Source organism: Esox lucius, chromosome 22 (genome assembly GCF_011004845.1).
Source record: "Esox lucius isolate fEsoLuc1 chromosome 22, fEsoLuc1.pri, whole genome shotgun sequence".
NCBI classification, from domain to species: domain Eukaryota; kingdom Metazoa; phylum Chordata; class Actinopteri; order Esociformes; family Esocidae; genus Esox; species Esox lucius.
In genome coordinates this window covers 23,285,628-23,308,670 of record NC_047590.1, presented here as the reverse complement: position 1 = coordinate 23,308,670, position 23,043 = coordinate 23,285,628, and the positions used below count along the sequence as shown (strand labels likewise).

General features: G+C 38.6%; 1 protein-coding gene across 1 annotated transcript; it reads left to right on the top strand.

Moving 5' to 3' along the window:
* The first annotated feature begins 57 nt into the window (after positions 1 to 57).
* Positions 58 to 17,790, top strand: LOC105007065 (dual specificity protein phosphatase 19). Its single transcript, XM_010865843.4, has 4 exons — positions 58 to 474; positions 15,045 to 15,091; positions 15,174 to 15,326; positions 15,821 to 17,790. The coding sequence occupies exons 1-4, from the start codon at positions 270 to 272 to the stop codon at positions 16,001 to 16,003; spliced, it is 588 nt and encodes a 195-aa protein (XP_010864145.1). The 5' UTR covers positions 58 to 269; the 3' UTR covers positions 16,004 to 17,790.
* Positions 17,791 to 23,043: the final 5,253 nt, after the last annotated feature.

The window sequence follows — 23,043 nt, the reverse complement described above, 5'->3', positions numbered from 1 at the left end:
GGCTGCTTCCTGCAACACGACTCTGGTCACGTGACACAATTCCATTCATATTTCGCGTTTGTATGAAATTACGACTGGTGTTTTCGCTAGTTAGTTAGCATCATATATATATAAAGCATTATATTATGTATGATTAGCAAAAGGATCAGGTTTTTCCTCTAAGCACTTTATTATTCATATGCTGGGTTGCAAAACGTATAGGGCATATAGCTAAATTAATATATTTCCGTGTTTAAGTTATGTCAGTTGCATAGTCCAATTTGGCAAGTATGCATTCACTTGCTCAGGAAATTGAAGGGTTTTCGAAAACCAAATTAAAAAAACAAAGCACTGTTGTCACAACAGTACTCGGGCGAAGACACGTAGAAAAAAGGGACGATGAAAACGAGGACCCACTGGAATCCGGCTGTGGATTTGTTCAAGATACTAGCTTGGATCTTCGAGTTGGCATTATCAAGCCATTCCTGCTGCTCTGTAAGTTTGTTATAATCTGATAGTCTGAAGTGGGGTCCCTAAATATTTTTATAATGTTTAACACCGACAGGTTTGAGAGCTAACCAAGATGTTCCTTTGCTCTTAAAAAAAGAATATATATATATAGATATATATAGATATATATATAGATAGATAGATAGATAGATATACAATATATGTATATTTATTGTATGTTATTTTGAACAGGAGTATATTCTAAAAAATAAAATTAAAATATGTTTAGTTGCAAAACTGTTTAGAATACCCAACCGAAAGCACAGAACTTGTTTTGAAAAAAAAGGGAGGGACCTACAGAATTAGTTTTTTTTCCGTTTGGTGGGTGTGGTCAGTTGCCATAAAGGTCAGTTGCCATATTCAGGGATCGGCAAGTAGGTTTAAACAATTTTTATGCAACTGTAGCAACATGGAGATTATTGAAGGTTACAGAGCATACCGAAACATATTAACTAATTTAATGCAGCGCTTGAGGGTATGATGGTTTAGGCCCAGGGGCGTAGAATTAGGGGGGGACGGGGGGGTCATGACCCCCCCAATATTAGACAGGTCAATGGGACCCCCCTGGAAAAGAGTGAAAATCCTGGGATAGACTACCAAAACAGGTGTGCTTTGTTGCTGAAACAAGTGCAATTCTCTGTTTAGCAAGTAATAACCCTGTGATATTTAACCAATGTATGAAAAAATCTGCTCTACTAGAGATTGTTTCCTAGCCCCTTCAATGGCTTAATGTCAGACATCTTCATTTTATTTTTGAAATTGGGTCAAAATATCCGGGGCTATTCCTAAAAGACCCTGGGCTCAATAGCCCCGGAAGTCCAGGCCTAACGACCACACTGGCAGTGATGACCAGCATTTTAGTTTGCTTTAGCTTTTTCAAATACCCTGAACTGGCACACCAGTCTGATACTGAGAAGGCTTACCACGGATGCGCAGAACTGCAGATTTACGATGGGGCATGGACTCCACAATGAACACCATACTTACTGCAGAGTGATCCGCAATTCTGTTGTATTCCGAGGTGTAGGATTTCTATTCCACAGCACATTGCACGGCATGCCAGATGTGTTCAATAACATTGAGATCTAGTGACTTCGGTGGGAATGGCAAGACCCCAAACTCAGATCAGTGTTTCTCTAACCATTATTTGGCATGTCTAGTCTTGTGTGGCGACGCATTGTCCTGTTGGAATAGGCCAAACCCATCAGAATGAATGCAGGACATGAACGGGTGTAACTCGTCAGAAAGGATGCACACATAGCATTTACCTGTGAGAGACATTTGTAGACGTACCAGGAGTCCCATTGAATGCCAGCTAAACAAACCCCATACCATTACTGAGCCACCACGAGCATGTACAAAGCCCTGTTGACATGCGGGATCCATGGTTCTCCACACACAGATCCTTCCATCTGCCCAAAACAGTTGGAAACGTGACCCGTCAGACCAGGCTACTCGTTTCTAGTCATCAAGTGTCCAGTGGCGGTGTTCCCGAGCCCAGGCGAGGCACATAGCTGTGTGTCGAGTATTCATCAGGGGTACTCGAGTTGGGTGTCGGCTCCTATTATTTGAGGCAGTGTTGCACGACCTATCGCGTGAAACGATTCTTGCCAGCCAACGCTGTCTTTTTACGGCCATACTGTCTTAAGTTAGTTGTTTTGCCAGAATTCTTGTATTTACAGATCACCCCTGAAATGGTAGTATGTGAAAATCCAAACTCTTCCTCTACCTCCAAAATGCCATGACCCGTCTCACGAGCTCCAACTATTAAACTGCATTGAAAAATTGCTTAAATTGTGATAACTTGCCGTTCTCACGGTGGAAAGAGCTCTAGATGCTTCTACAGATGTCTATTGTTTTATATATGCACTGGCAGATGGAACCAGTGAAGTGCATAGGTGGCATTGCTATGTATGGGCTCATCTGTACCAGTTTTTATGGCACTTCAGTGTACGTACATAATAAAAGTGATTTTGCCAGAAATGTCTTCATACAAACTTGATGAATTGCATTTTTTACTTATTTCAGTAACAGCTCAATTTAATTTAGATATTTGATTTTAATAAAAAAAAACGACATTTCATAAGTGTCATAACATATTTTACATTTTATTTCAATACCACTATGATTTGATTAAGATATTTGACTGTAATGAAAAGCAAAATAATTTATTTTAAAAGGAAATATATACAGTCCCATTTCATGTCAGATTGTTGACTTAAACACACTCACACTCACTCTTTATCTTCAGCACTTTTGGTAAGACTTTCCCAAAACACCCAGCGGTTTGGTGGCATCATTGGGCAGGGTTCAGGATGTCTGCCTTCTTCAGCCTCCCAGCCCCCTTCATTGCCTGAGTTGCTCAGGGATGTCCAGAGTGGTCTTCTTCATGAGGAGGTCCAGTGGAGTGAATTCCTCTTCATCATGGGAGAGTTCAACCTACAGGCTCCTTGATCCTCTCCTGAATTGGATCTCTGCCAGATGAGGCACAATCTTCAGCTTCGTCATGGAATGCCCTGCTTTCCATGCCCAGAAGTCCTCATTTTGCATTTCCACCAAATCCACTTTCCCAGAGTTAGAAGATGCAATTACACTGTTAAAGTCCTGGAAATCATAGACAACAGCCACAGACCGCCTCTTCATCTCTTGCTCCACCCCATGATGAAAACTGTCAGCACTCATGAAGGTGTGCCCTGGTTCAAAATATTTACGTGTGAAGTCTTCAGTGGAGTTAGAGTTGTTGTTCACCATACTAGTGAGGGTCGTCAGGAGGCAACAATTCTTGTTCTGAGTTGTAATTATCCATCCACAGGACAAGATGAGGGATATCGCGCTCCCTTTGCAGAGCACATAGATAGGGCATAGAGATACTATTTTCTTTGACCCTGTCTTCTTGCCAACTGTGGCAATGTTCTCATGGAAAATGGAGATCTATTTGGTGAAGCTGTTTTCACCCCTGGCATTCGGGATAGCATGATTCTTTTTTGGAGGTCCACGCATCGGATGGACAGGTTATCTCTTTGTTTTTCTGCATCAAGCTTGTAGTGATGCCTCCCTCTTGTTGCTCTCCTTGTGGTAGAGCCTGGTATTCGGCCTTAACATGGAGCTCATGCTGGAGACACTGCTCACACTGCTCCTCTCCCAGCTTTGTGAAGCTGATGTTGCAGTTTTTTACTGCTTTCTGGTACGTTTCGTACGAACATTGGTGGTTTGCAGCAAACTCCTTGTACATCAGATGCACAGTAATATCACTTGGGAGATGTCTTAGTTTGGGGGCATGTTCTCTTTTGTCATGTCTAGCTGTTGTGAGGGATAAATTATTGTTAAATGATTCAGTGTGTTTGTAAATTGGGGTCAAATCTTTTTTACTGGCTGGGGCATGTCTTCCATGATGCTCTTCAGGGGGTGTCAAGTTTGATGGGGTGCTGTTCCCAATGACTGTTTGGGTGAGCCTGTCGTTCTTTGGATGGTATTCTAGAGTTGTGAGAAAGAAGGTCTTGCACATCTCTTGTGACTGACCCAGGTCATTTGTAAGATGGTACGACAAGGACTTGCTACGTCTGCTGGGACCAGCGCATGTGAGATGTGCAGTTTGGCTTTGAGAGACCCTGGTCAAAATAGATGCCTTTTTCCCTCAGTAGGTCATGTCCCAGTACATGGCATGCACTGTCTCCCACCTTTTTTTCGTTATTTTTCCCCAGCACTTCCGACATGTTTGGCCACATGGTTTCCCCATCTTAGGTTTTTGGTTCTTGCGACCTGGTTCCTCCTCAGGATTATGGGGATGGGTGTCTTCATTAAATTCAGATAAATCCACAAGTTCATCAGGCACATCTTTAGGCTCAAATTCAGCTTCCAGGAATTCAAACAGTTCATCCAGTATCTGGTTGGCTGGAGGATCTTTTTTGGGAGTACTGTGTGCAGCAACTAAAGAACAAATATGAAATTATTAGAAGTTACAATTTGACCTACATGGCAACATCTTCACTGATCAATTAATTTGATAGGTAAGAACTTACAGTATGTCAGTTAGGCCGATGGCCAAACTAATGTGTGAACTTAGCAATTATAATAATAGTAATAATAGATAAATGGGCAACCTTACTTAGGCTAATAATTTAAAAAGGTGCAGTATGGGATTTCTGACCACTAGTTGGGTGACTCCAGTATGTTCCCCTCATTTGACGCAGAGCAGTTTTTTTTACATTATCAGCATTTAAATGTCAGTAAACGAGCTGGGAAACTACTGAAATTGGCAACATATGGACAATATCTGCCTGCTGGACAACTTTGATGTGAAAACAGTAGATGACATCGACGATGATGGGAAGTTACAGAGGTGTTAGCTAACGTTATCAAACATTGCAGCTTTCAGGGAGCAGGTAAGCTAACGCTAGCTAAACATCACCTGTCAGTATTGCAAGTATATATTGTATAATGTGATTGCTATTTTCTCAATGCATAATATTGTTGTTAACATATTTACCTGGGTATTTTCCTTTCAACGCCAGTTCCACCATTGTCTTTCCCCAGGATAGTGCCCTCTCTAGAGATTTGTTAGATTCATTTGTAGAAAGTGAAATTTGATCAAGTGAAATCTGTAAAAATCCCAAAGCAGTTGCATGAAGTAACCTAATTTAGATGGGTAGAGTGCAAAATTGGCTAGTAGGATCACAAAGCACACCATGCTTTTGAGTTGGATTTGTTAATTACTGCAATTTCTATATTGTTTTTTTCTCTAAAACAAAATGTAACTCTGAAACTTAGTCACGATAATACAGATTTCAAGAAGCTCATTTTTAGTTATCCTGTAGGTTTTCTTTTCAACCCCATTTGTGATTAACCCGTAAGCTTTTCATCCAGCTAGTTATTAGAATCAGGTGTGCTAAATTAGAGTTGGGGAGAGAACCTACTGGACAGTAGATCTCGAGGAAAAGGGTTGGGCAGCCCTGAGCTAGGACCTCCCCTCACCTAATGGTGTGTGGCCTTCATTGGATTCCAATTAAAAGGAAAAGCCAGCAGATACTAGTGAAATGAGTTTGACACCAGAGGAGGAGCTCAAATGGGTGTGATGGTTGTGCGGCATCTATGGCAGCCAGTCACTGGGGCCCATAAGAAAGTTATCTTATGGTTGAAAAATCTGCAGGTGATTGTGCAGAATATTGTCGGCTCATTTGCTTAGGATTTGAATTGTGGAAAATAGAATAACTGGAAAAGCAATACATTATAAAAATATAATGATATGTGCCCTTGAGAAATGTTTTTATAGTTTTTGAGTGGTAGAAGAATGAGAAGATGGATAGATCTGACGTTATATTGACACAAGCATATGGAGATAAAATTGCTTATATATTATTGCAAATGTGCAGACCACAATTTACAAATGTATATAATTTTTTTTTAACAGAAAATACAATTTACAAATAAATGTAACATCCACAAATGTCTCATCATCTGCAAATACAAAACATGATCCACAAATATATTTCACTAACCATAAATAAACTCCTTTCAACTTGTACCTCAAGGTAAGAATCTGAATATATGACAAATGATTTGCGATTATCCCTCACAACTTTGAACAGTAAATTAACAATTTGAGGATCACATTTTATTTGTGGATTTGTTCCTATTTGTTTGTAACATTTTGACTAAAAGTTTGTAATGTTGTATACTACATAGAAATCTACAATTATACAAACAAATATGTCATGATCTATAAATAGGAAACATGGTCCACAAATGTAAATTAGAATCTTCAAACGCGTTTAAAATTCACAAACAAATAATTTACACTCTGTTAATATGAAACATGATCTGCAATCACAATTCACAATATACAAACTGTTTTCATTTGTGAGTGACATTTGAGTGACAGTTTCAAGGTTTATTTGTCAAATGCACCGAACAACACAGGTCATCCTGCCCAATGAAATTCTTGTGACATGGCACCCCAATAACTACTTAGCGAGAATTAAGAAGATAAATATATTACCAAAAATATAGCCAAACAAAAAATAAAGTAATAATATACATAACACTGTACACAGCAGCCGTTTAAAAAGAGTACTGTAAACTAGCAGCAATCTGGGTAGTAGTATAGAACATTATAGATATGGCAAGTATGGCTCATATTATGATTAATTTGCTAGATACTATGTGGTTGACACTGAATTTTTTAAATCTAGCAATTCTTTGTGGAATGTATTCGTTCTTTGTGCGACGAGTTTGGAACGTATCGTATTTGTAGATGGCAAACTGTATGTGGATTGGTTATTGTTTGTTTACAGAATTTTCACGCAAATATTTCACATTAGATTTGCAAAAACGATTTGTAGGCCTACTTGCAATTCAATGAGGCTAATAGGGTTATCACTTCGCTAGCTTTCTTTACACCATCTTGCCCTGTGTTCTAGCCAATCGGGCTCTTGCCTTTAGTCTTACATCAGACCTTGGTTCGGTAGCTAAGAAGTGTAGCTACGAAGATCTTTCTTGAAATCTTGGTGAAAACAGCAACTATGCAGAAAACTGTTAAGCTGTTTATAAAGACGTTATTGGAAAAATGCCTTGATAATTACTGTAATCAACTAGCTATTTGTATGCTTGAGCCAGATAATTGTTTGTTTTGTGTCTGATTAAAATCTAGCGTTGTCTAGCTACGTTACTATCTAGTTAACCGGGTATACAGGTGCTTGGTCATAAAATTTGAATATCATCAAAAAGTTGATTTATTTCAGTAATTCCATTCAAAAAGTGAAACTTGTATATTATATTCATTCATTAAACACAGACTGATATATTTCAAATATTTATTTATTTTAATTGTGATGACTATAACTGACAACTAATGAAAATTTCAAATTCAGTATCAACTGAAAAGTATGAGCATGTACAGCACTTAATACTTAGTTGGGGCTCCTTTTGCCTGAATTTCTGCAGCAATGCGGCGTGGCATGGAATCGATCAGTCTGTGGCACTGCTCAGGTGTTATGAGAGCCCAGGTTGCTCTGATAGTGGCCTTCAGCTCTTCTGCATTTTTGGGTCTGGTGAATCGCATCTTCCTCTTCACAATACCCCATACTTTTTCTATAGGGTTAAGGTCAGGCGAGTTTGCTGGCCAATTAAGAACAGGTCCTTAAACCAGGTACTGGTTGTTTTGGCACTGTGTGCAGGTGCCAAGTCCTGTTGGAAAAGGAAATCTGCATCTCCATAAAGTTGGTCAGCAGCAGGAAGCATGAAGTGCTCTAAAACGTCCTGGTAGACGGCTGCGTTGACCTTGGACCTCAGAAAACACAGTGGACCAACACCAGCAGATGACATGGCACCCCAAACCAGCACTGACTGTGGAAACTTGGAACGTGGATTCTTTGCCTCTCCTATCTTCCTCCAGGCTCTGTGACCCTGATTTCCAAAGGAAATGCAAAATGTACTTTCATCAGAGAACATAACTCAGCAGCAGTCCACTCCTTTTTGTCTTTAGCCCAGGCGAGACGCTTCTGACGCTGTGTGTTGTTCAAGAGTGGCTTGTCACAAGGAATTCGACAGCTGAAACCCATGTCTTGCATCCGTCTGTGCGTGGTGGTTCTTGAAGCACTGACTCCAGCTGCAGTCCACTCTTTGAATCTCCCCTACATTTTTGAATGGGTTTTGTTTCACAATCATCTCCAGGGTGCGGTTATCCCTATTGCTTGTACACTTTTTTCTACCACATCCTTTCCTTCCCTTCGCCTCTTTTAATGTGCTTGGACAGAGAGCTCTGTGAACAGCCAGCTTCTTTAGCTATGACTTTTTGTGTCTTGCCCTCCTTGTGCAAGGTGTCAATGGTCGTCTTTTGGACAGCTGTCAAGTCAGCAGTCTTCCCCATGATTGTGTTGCCTACAGAACTAGACTGAGAGACCATTTAAAGGCCTTTGTAGGTGTTTGGGGATAATTAGCTGATTAGATGTGGCACCAGGTGTCTTCAATATTGAACCTTTTCACAATATTCTCATTTTCTGAGATACTGCATTTGGGGTTTTCATTAGTTGTCAGTTATAATCATCAAAATTAAAAGTAATAAACACTTGAAATATATCAGTTTGGAATGAATGTATACATTATACACGTTTCACCTTTTGAATGGAATTACTGAAATAAATCAACTTTTTGATTATATTCAAATTTTATGACCAGCATCTGTATGCTTAATTTCTAGATAGGGTAGCTAGCCAGCCAGCCATCCTATGTTGGGATGGGTTCACTTGTAGCTCTTGCATAGTCATTCCATTGTTTCTTTCTTTTCCTAGATGATAACAACAATTGCTCCTGGTTCAGCCCTACGTAGCACAACTGTCCTGACGACTCAGCATCTTGTTGACAAGATCTCTATAGTATCTACAGTGGGTTTCATCCTCAAGCAAATCCAAGAAAATGCAGGCATATGCAATGTGCATGTATCCATCTTAAATAAATCAATTTGCCACCTACACATTTGGACAACCACATGGCCTAGCTGGTTTTGATTTATTTATATACAATACTGATTGTTATGTGTGAGTACCCTTGTGGTTAAGTTGTATAAAAAACTAACATATTGACAGTACACAGTGTTTATGGTATATACAACATATACCACAGTTAAGGGCTGTTGTTAGACACTTTGCAAAGTATAGGCACACCAGTGTATGGTCTGATAAACGCAGCTCTGTCTTTTTTTCAACAACACCGGTTGATACTGTGATACATTTCATATGATACCTGTTTTATACTATTGTATATATTTGTGATAACCTCTTTATAAAACTAAGTATAGTTATTTTCTTCATCATCATCATCATCTTCTTCCGCTTATCCGGGGCCGGGTCGCGGGGGCAGCAGTCTAAGCAGGGATGCCCAGACTTCCCTCTCCCCAGACACTTCCTCCAGCTCTTCCGGGGGGACACCGAGGCATTCCCAGGCCAGCCGGGAGACATAGTCCCTCCAGCGTGTCCTAGGTCTTCCTCGAGGTCTCCTCCCGGTGGGACGGGACCGGAACACCTTCCCAGGAAGGCGTTCCGGAGGCATCCGAAACAGATGCCCAAGCCACCTCAGCTGACCCCTCTCGATGTGGAGGAGCAGCGGCTCTACTCTGAGCTCCTCCCGGGTGACCGAGCTTCTCACCCTATCTCTAAGGGGTCGCCCAGCCACCCTGCGGAGAAAGCTCATTTTGGCCGCCTGTATCCGGGATCTTGTCCTTTCGGTCATGACCCAAAGCTCATGACCATAGGTGTGTAGGTGAGTAGGAACGTAGATTGACCGGTAAATCGAGAGCTTCGCCTTGCGGCTCAGCTCTTTCTTCACCACGACAGACCGATACATCGACCGCATTACTGCAGAAGCTGCACCGATCCGTCTGTCAATCTCCCGTTCCATCCTTCCCTCACTCGTGAACAGGACCCCTAGATACTTAAACTCCTCCACTTGAGGCAGTCACTCTCCACCTATTTATTTTCTTGACTCTGTCAATTTTGTTCATACCCTTTCACTTCATATGAAATTTAAAAGTTTGAGTAAATTTGGAATTGTCTAGTTTTGGTTCGCACATGTTTGCTTAATTCTAAACATATTCAACAACTTGAACTGTCAGAAAAGTGTTTGATTTGCTGTTGTTTTGTTTTGTGTTGGCTATTCTTCAGCCTCCCAACCCCCTTGTGTTAGAAATTTGTGTTTCTATTTTTCCGAAATGTAGCTTTTTAAAATAAATATTTCATGCTCCTACCTATGATGTACATTTTGATTGCATGTGCTTAATAAAATGCAACACAGGCAGTATAATGTATAAAATTAGCTAAAACTTGAATTACTGTAGTATAAAGGTGATGCCATGTTTAGGGCTGATGATAATCGAGAGCACCAAACAATCAAATAGAGCGGTTCGAGGTCGATTCACACTTCTACAAATTGTTGGTCTTGAATCTGAAGTTCTATCAAGGTGTTTTTATTTTTACATGCATGGGAGAAGTCGAAATTACATTCATACAGGAATGGCTGAAAATCGAGTTGTCAAATTTCTTGAGTGCAACAAGCTGGTTTTGTGTGACTCCCTTATATGGTAAAACCATACATATTGTAATCAACGTACACTACCCTTACACCTATTACTTCATTCTTGAGGGCTTATCAATGATTATTCTAACATGTCAGTGTGGAAGATGTCTTCCAGGATTTCAAGTAGCATTGTCAAGCCAAAAGTGGTCTCAAAAAGTTGGATACTAGATCATGCATTTGGATTTGATCATTGCTGTTTCTTTCTGCTCTGCAAAAGCTTCAGGGTATGATCTGCAAATTTTGTTTAATATTTAGCAAATTAAATGCATGCTAATTTGCGTATAAATCTCTAGATGTACTTCGCCAGTAAATAACCTTTCCCATTCTGGCTTTGAAAAACTCCCTGGTTCTATGGCAATGTGAGTAGTTAATATAGGGTTTATTTAGTCACTTTTGATGATTGATTGATAGGTGGGTGGGACTTAGGGTTTGGGTGTGGGAACTTTCTTTGTTGCCTTGTTTAGTTTTATGAATGTGCCATTCTGTTATGACCTACAGTTGAATGTGGATCCCATAAGAAATAAAAGACGTGTTTTGCCTACTCACTCATGTTTGCTTTACAAATGGTACATATGTTACCAATTCTCCAAGGGTATGCAAACTTTTGAGCAAAACTGTACATACACGCTCCACTGTTCCTTTTACAGAAACATCAATTGAGGAAAATACATATGTTGAAATATCAACTCTATCAGCAAAATGAGACAAAGCCCCTCTGGTGTTCTTTAGTTTGGTGAAGATTACACTGATCTGAACAACACTTTGCTGTACCCACGCGTAAAATTCACTAAAATGGGTGGGACTAATGTTGATGCCAAGGCCAGTGTTGGGGTTATCAACTACCCGATAGCCACCCTATTTTGACAAGTGGATGTCTCCCTGGGGTGTTTATTTTGATCAAAATAAAGTATAAAATATAGCAGCCTCACCATGTTTCAAAATAGACTACTGTATTTTTGTATTTAAAAAATACTTTTACAAGGGAGCAGGAAATCACTTTGCAAACCTTCCATCTATCAGCCTATTGATCTATCCCTTCACCAGTACACTGATTAAGTAGACAGTGTTTGATAGCAACAGCATTTCTCTGCCTAACATGTCATTCAATAAATCTGACATATGCAACCAGTTATCAGATCAAATATTAACATATCCCTGTGATCACCCAGATTAAGTTTAGTTGTAAAGTAACCAACAGTTTAAGCAAAGAAACTGTAATGGATTTATTGACTCGATGTTATGAATAAAGAACAGTTCTTCCAAAACAGAAATACATGTTTTTCTCCATCTTTGCTTCTTTTCTGATATGTTAAAGTCTAGGTAGGAATTAAAAACTTTCAGGAAATCTGATCTATCCAGTTTGAAGAAATATTGAAACCAAGCTAAGCCCGCCTTCAACAAGCCTGTGAGGTTTTTTGAAATATAACATCTAATAGAAATGTTTTTTTAATAGGTAAGTTTTCACACCTCCAAGGAGGCCAGATGAGATTGAAGATGTGGCCTCACAAGACTACTGCACAACTAAGATAGAGTCTCCCTAACCCGCGTGTTATTATTTTATAGGATTGTGGCTATTACTTTTGTTAGTTATAAGGCCATTACAGAATCTGCATATTTTTGGAGAGAATTCAAAAAGAAATTGGGGGGTTGTCAGTTTAAATTAGGATGAGTGAGAGGCGTGAACAGAACAATGTATTGTATAGTTTGATTGACTGATTGGAGACATACAGCTGGACATTTGAATTGTAAACATTCATTGTTTTAAAATAGCAAAACAAGGGAAGAGCGCTTGTAGATATTTTCACTGACACAATCTTGCCAGGCTCCAACCTTTTTAATTATATCCTAATCTGAATGATTATTTTTAAGTAGGCAAACGTATTCTAAAATCAAGTCCTAATAAATAGTATACAAATACGAATATGGCTACAGCAAGGATGGTACACCAGTAAACATAATTATTTTTGATTGACTATAAACAATAAAATAAATAGCCAAAACCGCAGCTTTCTGTGCTTTAGAAATCGTGTGTGTTCAAATCACCATTTTATTATGATTTTGATTAATTGTACCATACGCAAAACACCAGTCCCTACCTTGACAGTGAAGAGGCGACTCTAAAATGCTGGTATTCTTGGCAGAGTTGCAAAGAAAAAGGCATATCTCAAGAAGTAAAGATTAAGATGGGCAAAAGAACACAGACACTGGACAGGGGAAGTCCAGAATCCCGGAAGCTCTTTACTGTTGATGTTGAGACTGGTGTTTTGCAGGTACTATTTAATGAAGCTGCCAGTTGAGGACCAGTGAGGCATCTGTTTCTCAAACTAGACACTAATTAATTTGTCCTCTTGCTCAGCTGTGCACTGGGGCCTCCCAGTGCTCATTCTATTCTGTTTAGAACCAGAATGTGCTGTACTGTGAAGGGAGTAATACACATTGTTGTATGAGATCTTCAGATTTCTTGCATGGAATGTCCATTTATCAGAACTAAAATAGACTGATTAGTTTCAGAAGAAAGTTCTTTGTTTCTGGCCATTTTGAGCCTGTAATCGAATCCACAAACGCTGATGCTGAAGATACTGAAATAGTCTAGAGAAAGACAGTTTAATTGCTTCTTTAATAATTTTTTATCGAGGCTAACAATCAGAAAATGGTTTTCTATTGATCAATTAGCCTTTGAAAATGATAAACTTAGTAGCAAACACCACGTGCCATTGCAATGCAGGTGTAATGGTTGCTGATAATGTGCCTCTATGCCTATCTAGATATTCCACTGAAAATCAACTGTTTACAGCTACAGTAGTCATTTACAACAATAAGTGTCTACATTGTATTTCTGATAAATTTGGTGTTATTTAATTGACAAAATAACATGATTTTCATTCAAAAACATGAAAATGTCTATGTGACCCCAAACTTTTGAATGTTAGTGGTAGATTTACAATACACAAACTCAATAAAAGATCAAAATAACCACCACACAATGGCCTACTACAAATACAGTGGATATAAAAAGTTTACACACCCTTGTGAAAATGCCAGATTTGTGTGATGTAAAAGAATGCGACAAAGATAAATCATGTCAGAAAGTTTTCTTCTTTTAAAGTGACCTGTAATGTGAATAATTCAATTGAAAAACAAACTGAAATCTTCGAGGGGGAAAAATGAAATCTGCGTGAGGCAAATGGTGGTCACACCAGATACTGACAGATCCGGACCCCCCCAATACAGTGAATCTGCACATTTTAGAGTGGCCTTTTATTGTGGCCAGCTTAAGGCACACCTGTGCAATAATCACATTGTCTAATCAGCAACTTGATATGCCACACCTGTGAGGTGGATAGATTATCTCGGCAAAGGAGAAGTGCTAACTAACATAGATTTAGACAGATTTGTGAACACTATTTGAGAGAAATAGGCCTTTTGTGTACATAGAGAAAGTCTTAGATCTTTGAGTTCAGCTCATGATAAATGGGGGCAAAAACTAAAGTGTTGCGTTTATAATTTCTTTCAGTGTATTTAGATGAAATCTCTGTTACATTTTTTTATTAAAACTTAAACAGTCTGTAAATTGTTTAGGATAGGCTAATTACAGTGAGGGAAAAAATTATTTGATCCCCTGCTGATTTTGTACGTTTGCCCACTGACAAAGAAATTATTAGTCTATAATTTTAATGGTAGGTTTATTTGAACAGTGAGAGACCGAATAACAACAAAAAAATCCAGAAAAACACATGTCAAAAATGTTATGAATTGATTTACATTTTAATGAGTGAAATAAGTATTCAACCCCTCATGTATTCAACATGACTTAGAACTTGGTGGCAATTGTTTTCTTGGTGACTATGGTCCCAGCTGCCTTGAGATCATTGACAAGATCCTCACATGTAGTTCTGGGCTGATTCCTCACCGTTCTCATCATCATTGCAACTCCTTTTGGTGAGATCTTGCATGGAGCCCCAGAAATTAACTGTTGTCACCTTCTCACCAAGCTTCTTTGCAATGGTCTTGGACAGCTCTTTGGTCTTGGCCATGGTGGAATCTGATTGATTGATTGCATCTGTGGACAGGTGTCTTTTATACAGGTAACCAGTGTGCTCCTAATCTCAGCTGGTTACCTGTATAAAAGACACCTGGGAGCCAGAAATCTTTCTGATTGAGAGGGGATCAAATACTTATTTCACTCATTAAAATGCAAATCAATTCATAAATGCTTTGACATGCTAACATTTTTTTATTTTTTTTATTCTGTCTCTCACTGTTCAAATAAACCTATCATTAAAATTATAGACTGATCATTTAATTTTCAGTGGGCAAACATAAAATCAGCAGGGGGTGAAAAAAAAATCCCTCACTTTACATGGTGAATTCATTTTGTTCTTTTAAACTGTATTTTTTGTATAACAAATTAAGTCTAATTTATATAGTAAGATCTGGCTGTGGACGCCAGATTGTGCAAGCATGATGCTAACTTTTTTTTTTTTTTGCAGCATCCCAAGATGCAGCGCAGGATATAGACACATTGAAGACATTCAAGGTAATAACACTTCTTCTGTAAAAGTCAAATATAGCTTTTTTACATTTCCCTAATGTAACACTTTCTTTTTATTTTCTTGCAGGTTTCACATATATTGAATGTTGCCTATGGTGTTAAAAATTCCTTTCCAGATTTATTCTGCTATAAAACGGTGACCATTCTGGATATTCCAGAAACCAACATCACCTCATATATCCAAGAATGTTCTCAGTTCATAGATCAAGCCAAAACTGAGGTAAAGGCAAGAATGGAAAATAGAATGACACTGTGGGTTTTTGTGCTGTAATTGGTGATCATTGTTATTTGCAGTAACAAATAAATATTAACGCTAACAAAAACGTGTAGACTTATATGAAGTGACTGAAAATAGTGCATTTCCATACTTAATAATACATTGAACTTATATAGCGCTTACAAATCTGAGGAGAGCTATATATATAGTGTTTTTTTTGTAACTGATGTAAAGTGTCTTTGGGTCCCAGCATAAGCGCTATATATAATTATTTTGTGCTGGCCCCCTTGGAAATCATATACACAGCCCCATATGTTACAAACACCATGCTTTCCCCACTGAGCTGTACTGTATATAAATAGTGGTTATTGTATTTGTTGTGAATTGTAATGTGCATTTATTAACTTCTTGCTTACCTGTATAACACATTGTTGTCACATTCTTCAAATCATTAACTGATTGTTTCCCCACATTTCTTTTACTAATTTCCTCTTCAGAGTGGGGTTGTCCTGGTCCATTGCAATGCTGGAGTCTCTCGTGCTGCCTCAGTAGTAATTGGGTACCTCATGAACAGAGAAGGTTTGGGGTTTGATGATGCATTTACACTTGTGAAGAAAGCAAGACCCTCTATCCACCCAAATCCAGGATTTCATGAGCAACTGAAAAATTACAAACCATAGGCAACCAATATTATTGTAAGAACCTTTCACAAATAAGCATTCACCATGGTCATTTTCTTTTTGCAACTATATCACATTCTATATCAGAGTATTTTTTTTTTACTCTAAACAAATTTGGCTTTTGCAATTAGTTAAATATCTTAATGGTTTTGACTGTAAATGTCGTGTAAATTGGATTTAATTTTACTCAGTCATGTTGCCGAATTATCACTAGAGGGCCCCATTGACCTTCGTAATTCAGTGTGTGCTCTGTCGACTCACTGCAGAATATTCTTTACATATTGTTTCAAACCTTGCTTACATTTGTATGATCTCCCTTTTTCTATTATGTGTGGGAATATAGATTTTCAAAATTAAAACTAGATTTTTTTCCTAGTATTCCAGTTGTTAACTCAGGAATTGATTGATGACTCTGCATGTTTTAAGAGTTATATTTTATTTATCTGTCACAATTGTAATAGTTTTTCACCAACAGAAAGCCGTAATACAGGGAATCTTGTATTTTACAAACACCTGTTTTGATGTACTGTGGTCTCGGTTTTGGTTGACTAAAATGCATGTCATGTAGAGATCATAGCACTGGAGTCATCACATCATGAGTGCATAAAGAATAATTGACTCATTAGATTAGGTGGCTATTTCAAGGGGCAGGAAAGGTTATTCCATGATGACTGCGATATATAATTCTTGAAAATCTGACTCATCTTACCTTTGATAAGGTATTTAAATACAGCCCAAGACACTTTTCTTCCTGAACTACAGAAGCAACAGAATCATAGTTTCAAGCAAGATGTTACTCTTCAAATACAATGTAAAGCTTAGTACTTTTAAATTAATGGCGTTTTGATAATGTCAAAATCACCTTACTCCAAGTTAAGTCACAGTTTCTGAAGACTCCACGTCTCATTATTCTAACAATTATGACTAATAAAGATATCATTATTCATATATATTTATTACATTTTTTGTGGTCCATGTCCCCTAAATGGGGACTGAAATAAACATATTGTTTTATTGATTGGCAGCACAGTTAGAGTGAGACCGATATAGAGAGATGAACCAATAAGAAAGCCTTAACCAGGATTTTTACCCACCCACTAGTGGTACAATTGGTCCGGTGCCACTAGACCAGATACTGGTCACACAATTCAAAATTTGAGTTTTGTATCAAAAATCTTTTTTTAAGTGTACTTCAAATGGAATCCTATCACATACAAACAAGTTTACTGCAATGCTAATGGAAATCGTTTATTCAGAAATTGTGTCAAATGAGTATCAATTGACCTATTAAATGCATTCACAATGGAAATGGTAGACTGATGTAAACCATAATACTGAAATGTTGTCACTGGATGTAGATACTGTGGCTGTCAAACAGAATTATAACTTTTCACATCTGATGACCTGACCCTGGTCATGACAAAGCCTAAATATAGTAAGTTATGGTACAATATAATATAAATTGCCAAATCTGGAAAAAGTAGAGACCGCTTTGAGGCCATTTCTTTCGGGTTTGTTTGGTATGGCTTAAACAATGTTCAATCATTGTCACTCATAGCTTTGCAGACTCTTAATATGACTTTAAATGTACTCTCTGACTAGCTTTTTTATCAGATTAAAAGTTTATGGATGCTTTCATGGGTTCATTAGGGTAAAATATATATTTCTTTACAGAACATGGAAATTATTAGCCCTCCAGGTTCTTGTCCCTGGATTCTCCTGAGATATACAGTGGGCCAAAAAAGTATTTTAGTCAGCCACCAATTGTGCAAGTTCTCCCACTTAAAAAGTGCCTGTAATTTTTTATCATAGGTACACTTCAACCATGAGAGACAAAATGAGAAAAAAATCCAGAAAATCACATTGTAGGATTTTTAATTAATTTATTGGTAAGTTATGGTGGAAAATAAGTATTTGGTCAATAACAAAAGTTAATCTCAAAACTTTGTTATATACCCTTTGTTGGCAATGACAGAGGTCAAACATTTTCTGTAAGTCTTCACAAGGTTTTCACACACTGTTGCTGGTATTTTGGCCCATTTCTCCATGCAGATCTCCTCTAGAGCAGTGATGTTTTGGGGCTGTCGCTGGGCAAGACTTTCAACTCCCTCCAAAGATTTTCTATGGGGTTGAGATCTGGTGACTGGCTAGGCCACTCCAGGACCTTGAAATGCTTCTTACGAAGCCACTCCTTCTTTGCCTGGGCGGTGTGTTTGGGATCATGCTGAAAGACCCAGCCACGTTTCATCTTCAATGCCCTTCCTGATGGAAGGAGGTTTTCACTCAAAATCTCACGATACATGGCCCCATTTATTCTTTCCTTTACACAGATCAGTCGTCCTGGTCCCTTGGCAGAAAAACAGCCCCAAAGCATGATGTTTCCACCCCCACAGTAGGTAGCTTCACAGTAGGTATGGTGTTCTTTGGATGCAACTCAGCATTCTTTCTCCTCCAAACACGACAAGTTGAGTTTTTACCAAAAAGTTCTATTTTGGTTTCATCTGACCATATGACATTCTCCCAATCTTCTTCTGGACCATCCAAATGCTCTCTAGCAAACCTCAGACGGGCCTGGACATGTACTGACTTAAGCAGGGGGACACGTCTGGCACTGCAGGATTTGAGTCCCTGGCGGCATAGTGTGTTACTGATGGTAGGCTTTGATACTTTGGTCCCAGCTCTCTGCAGGTCATTCACTAGGTCCCCTCGTGTGGTTCTGGGATTTTTGCTCACCGTTTTGACCCCACGGGGTGAGATCTTGTGTGGAGCCCCGGATCGAGGGAGATTATCAGTGGTCTTGTATGTCTTCCATTTTCTTATAATTGCTCCCACAGTTGATTTCTTCACACCAACCTGCTTACCTATTGCAGATTCAGTCTTCCCAGCCTGGTGCAGGTCTACAATTTTGTTTCTGGTGTCCGTTGACAGCTCTTTGGTCTTGGACATAGTGGAGTTTGGAGTTTGACTGTTTGAGGTTGTGGACAGGTGTCTTTCATACTGATAACAAGTTCAAACAGGTGCCTTTAATACAGGTAATGAGTGGAGGACAGAGGAGCCTCTTAAAGAAGAAGTTACAGGTCTGTGAGAGCCAGAAATCTTGCTTGTTTGTAGGTGACCAAATACTTATTTTACAGAGGAATTTACCAATAAATTCATATAAAATCCTACAATGTGATTTTCTGGATTTCTTTTCTTATTTTGTCTCGCATAGTTGAAGTGTACCTATGATGAAAATTACAGGCCTCCCTTGCACGCATTCTCTAGCCAATTTAATAAAGTGTTTGTAAATAGACAATGATAGAGAGTGCACAAATGCACATACTCTCCCACCAAACAGACACACTTTCATCACAACATTACATTAGAATACTCTTCCAAAGCTTTTTAATTTAAAAAAATTATTTTGACTGATTGGAGGTGTTTTAGACGCAATTATAGGGTAACATGGGGTTATATTCCCCACGGAATACGAAGCCACTCCTTAGTTGTCCTGGCTGTGTGTTTCAAGTCGTTGTCATGCTGGAAGACCCAGCCACAACCCATCTTCAATGCTCTTACTGAGGGTAGGAGGTTGTTGGCCAAGATCTCGCGATACATGGCCCCATCCATTCTCCCCTCAATACGTTGCAGTCGTCCCCTTTGCAGAAAAGCATCCCCAAAGAATGATGTTTCCACCTCCATGGTTCACGGTTGGGATGGTGTTCTTGGGGTTGTACTCATCCTTCTTCTTCCTCCAAACATTGTGAGTGGAGTTTAGACCAAAAAGCTCTATTGTTGTCTCATCAGACCGCATGACCTTCTCCCATTCCTCCTCTGGATCATCCAGATGGTCACTGGCAAACTTCAGACGTGCCTGGACATGCGCTGGCTTGAGCAGGGGGACCTTGCGTGCGCTACAGGATTTTAATCCATGACAGCGTAGTGTTTTACTGTAGTCCCAGCTCTCTTCAGGTCATTGACCAGGTCCTGTCGTGTCGTTCTGGGCTGATTCCTCACCTTCCTCATGATCATTGATCCCCCACGAGGTGAGATCTTGCATGGAGCCCCAGACCGAGGGAGATTGACCATCATCTTGAACTTCTTCCTTTTTCTAATAATTGCGCCAACAGTTGTTGCCTTCTCACCAAGCTGCTTGCCTATTGTCCTGTAGCCCATCCTAGCCTTGTACAGGTCTACAATTTTATCCCATTTGGCTCTTGGCCATTGTGGAGAGTTTGGAGTCTGTTTGATTGAGTGTGTGGACAGGTGTCTTTTATACAGGTAACGAGTTCAAACAGGTAATGACTGGAGAATAGGAGGGCTTCTTAAAGAAAAACTAACAGGGCTGTGAGAGCCGGAATACTTACTGGTTGGTAGGTGATCAAATACTTATGTCATGCTATAACTTGCAAATTAATTATTTAAAAATCAAACCTGGTCAAGAACTGCAGGAAAAGTATGATCTCTGTAATTGCAAACAAAGGTTTCTGTACCAAGTTCTGCTTTTCTGATGTATCAAATACTTAGGTCATGCAATAAAATGCTAATTTATTACTTAAAAGTCATACACAGTGATTTTCTGGATTTTTGTTTTAGATTCCGTCACTCACAGTTGAAAAGTCCCTATGATAAAAATTACAGACTTTTTCATGCTTTGTAAGTGGGAAAACCTGTATAATCGGCAGTGTATCAAATACTTGTTCTCCCCACTGTAAATATTGTATTCTCTTAACTAAATATTAATAGCAAATCTACAACAATAGAAAACTCATAGATTGTTATTCTGCATGTAATAACTGTTGTCAATAATAAGACACATTTTTGGGGCCCCCTCTGATTGGCTACCATGGGTACCACACACCCATTAATGCTCAGACTACTAACCATCCTAATTGCTGTCAGGATTTAGCAATATAGTCCACTCTATTACAAACAAAGTGACTGAGACAATGAAACTGTGAGACTCAGATTAAATGTTAGTATAATACACTACCTGAAAACTCAATTATGCTGGTGACGACTGGGAGAAACCACTCAAACGAATGGTAGGAAGTGCTTCCTATAATTCTTCATGAGAAAGCATAATTATTAATAAAACGTAAACTGTGTATCCTTTTGTTTTTTATTCATTGGCACATGGGGTGGAGGGGACTGGAAGGTGGTGGATAGGACCTCTGGGTAATGAGGAAGAAATAGGATGTTGTTGGGGGTGTACTTGGAGAGAAGGTAATGGGTAGTATAGCAGCTTCACTGCAGATGTATTGTGTTATACAATCTAATAAAATTATTTAAAGTAGCTTTTCTGTGTTGGAAAGGTGTGTACGTACAGTGGTCATTAAAAAGATTTATGTAAGTAGACGACTGATTTGTTAGCTCATTCTTTGCTAGACCTTTTATGAGGCAACCTATCCTCATAGTGGTATTACATAATCCTCCATTGTGTTTTTGTTGTAGTTACAAAGGCACAATTAACTTTTATCTTTTACATCATGAATCCATGAAGAGACCTGTCATTAGCAAAACTATCATTGTTTTTGCAAACATTTTTATTTGGTTTGTGAAGCAAGATTTGTAAGGTAATGTACAAGATCTTCACCGCTATTAGTAGTAGCAATTGCAATGTACTGAACCAGAGCCAAATCAAGCTGTGTATGGAATAGAAAACCCTGTGTATAGACATATTCAAGCCAGCACAGTATATTATAGATATATATTATAGAAATGTGTAGAGGGTAAACATTTGTAGATGGTACCATCATTGCCATGCTTGAAATAGGATGTGATTAGACATAGTTATCCCTGAGATTTCCATTTAAGTCTAAATACTTATAGTACCACACTGAACCTGGCAGATGTACCTTTTCGGAGGGTGCTCAAACACATTCATAGTCATGGGTTATTTCCCAATTGGCAACCAATTCCGTATGTAATGTGTATTAGTAAAGGCATACTGATCATTAATGTTCCTTCTGCATTTACTGTGTGTACTCAGTAGTGCCTTTATGTAAGACTGCATGTGTGAAGATAAAAAATACTTTAATGGTCAACATATCTTTTTGGAGTTTTAATAGGAAAATGGTTTCGGCAAATGTTAATATCAGATGCTGATGCTTAAATATATCTGATGCTTAAATAATGTAGACATTTTTTATAATGCAGGCATGCACTGCATGACAACCAGAAAAGACAAGTAACTTCCCTTTGAGGAAGGCAACAGAACTGCAATGTTACCTTGGCAAAATGCCAAGGCAAAGCTGGACATAGGCAGTTGTTTATACAATGAGCTTTGAAATGTAGATCCATTCCCCTCTACACACCCACCCACACCCACCCACTTATAGTACCACACTATAACACACACACATGAGAAACTAGAATCATTTTTGTTTTTGTTTATACCTAAAATTATGTCTGGCTGTTTTGTCATAGTCAAAAATTATATTACAGCCTTGTTCATTAGGCTTAGCAGCCCTCCAGAGTGTATGTGTGCAGTGTTAATGACCCATGCTCTCCCATGTGATCACACTGTTGCTAATGCTGGACAAATAGGCAGGATAAGAGAAAAGCCCAAATTAGTAATGCCAAATGCATCAGTGAAACACACTGTAGTAGAGCAAGCTAAGTCAATTACAATGATGATTAATCTTGAAAGCATGGGACAAAATTATTGGAGCCTTTGTTTCATGTCAACTTCATAGTTTCATATAATGGACCAAAATAATTGTTATTTCCTTATGTATAACAGACATGCCACTAAACTCCACATCATTCTGCTGTCCTCAGGTTTTAGATTAGATTTATATTAGATTCAACTTTATTGTTATTGAACAGTACAAGTACAGTACAGCAAAATGTAGTTGGCATCTAACTAGAAGTGCAAATAGAATAGGCCAGAAAATGTACAAGTATTAAGTATAATGTATGTACAAATGGGATGTCGAGATGTACAATTAAGGCAAATTGTAGGTGCATTTTCAACTGAAATTCAGGGATAACAGCAATGAGGTTCCTCAGGTAGACATGTACATGTAGCAACTTGAAAACGTCCTCATCAGACTTTG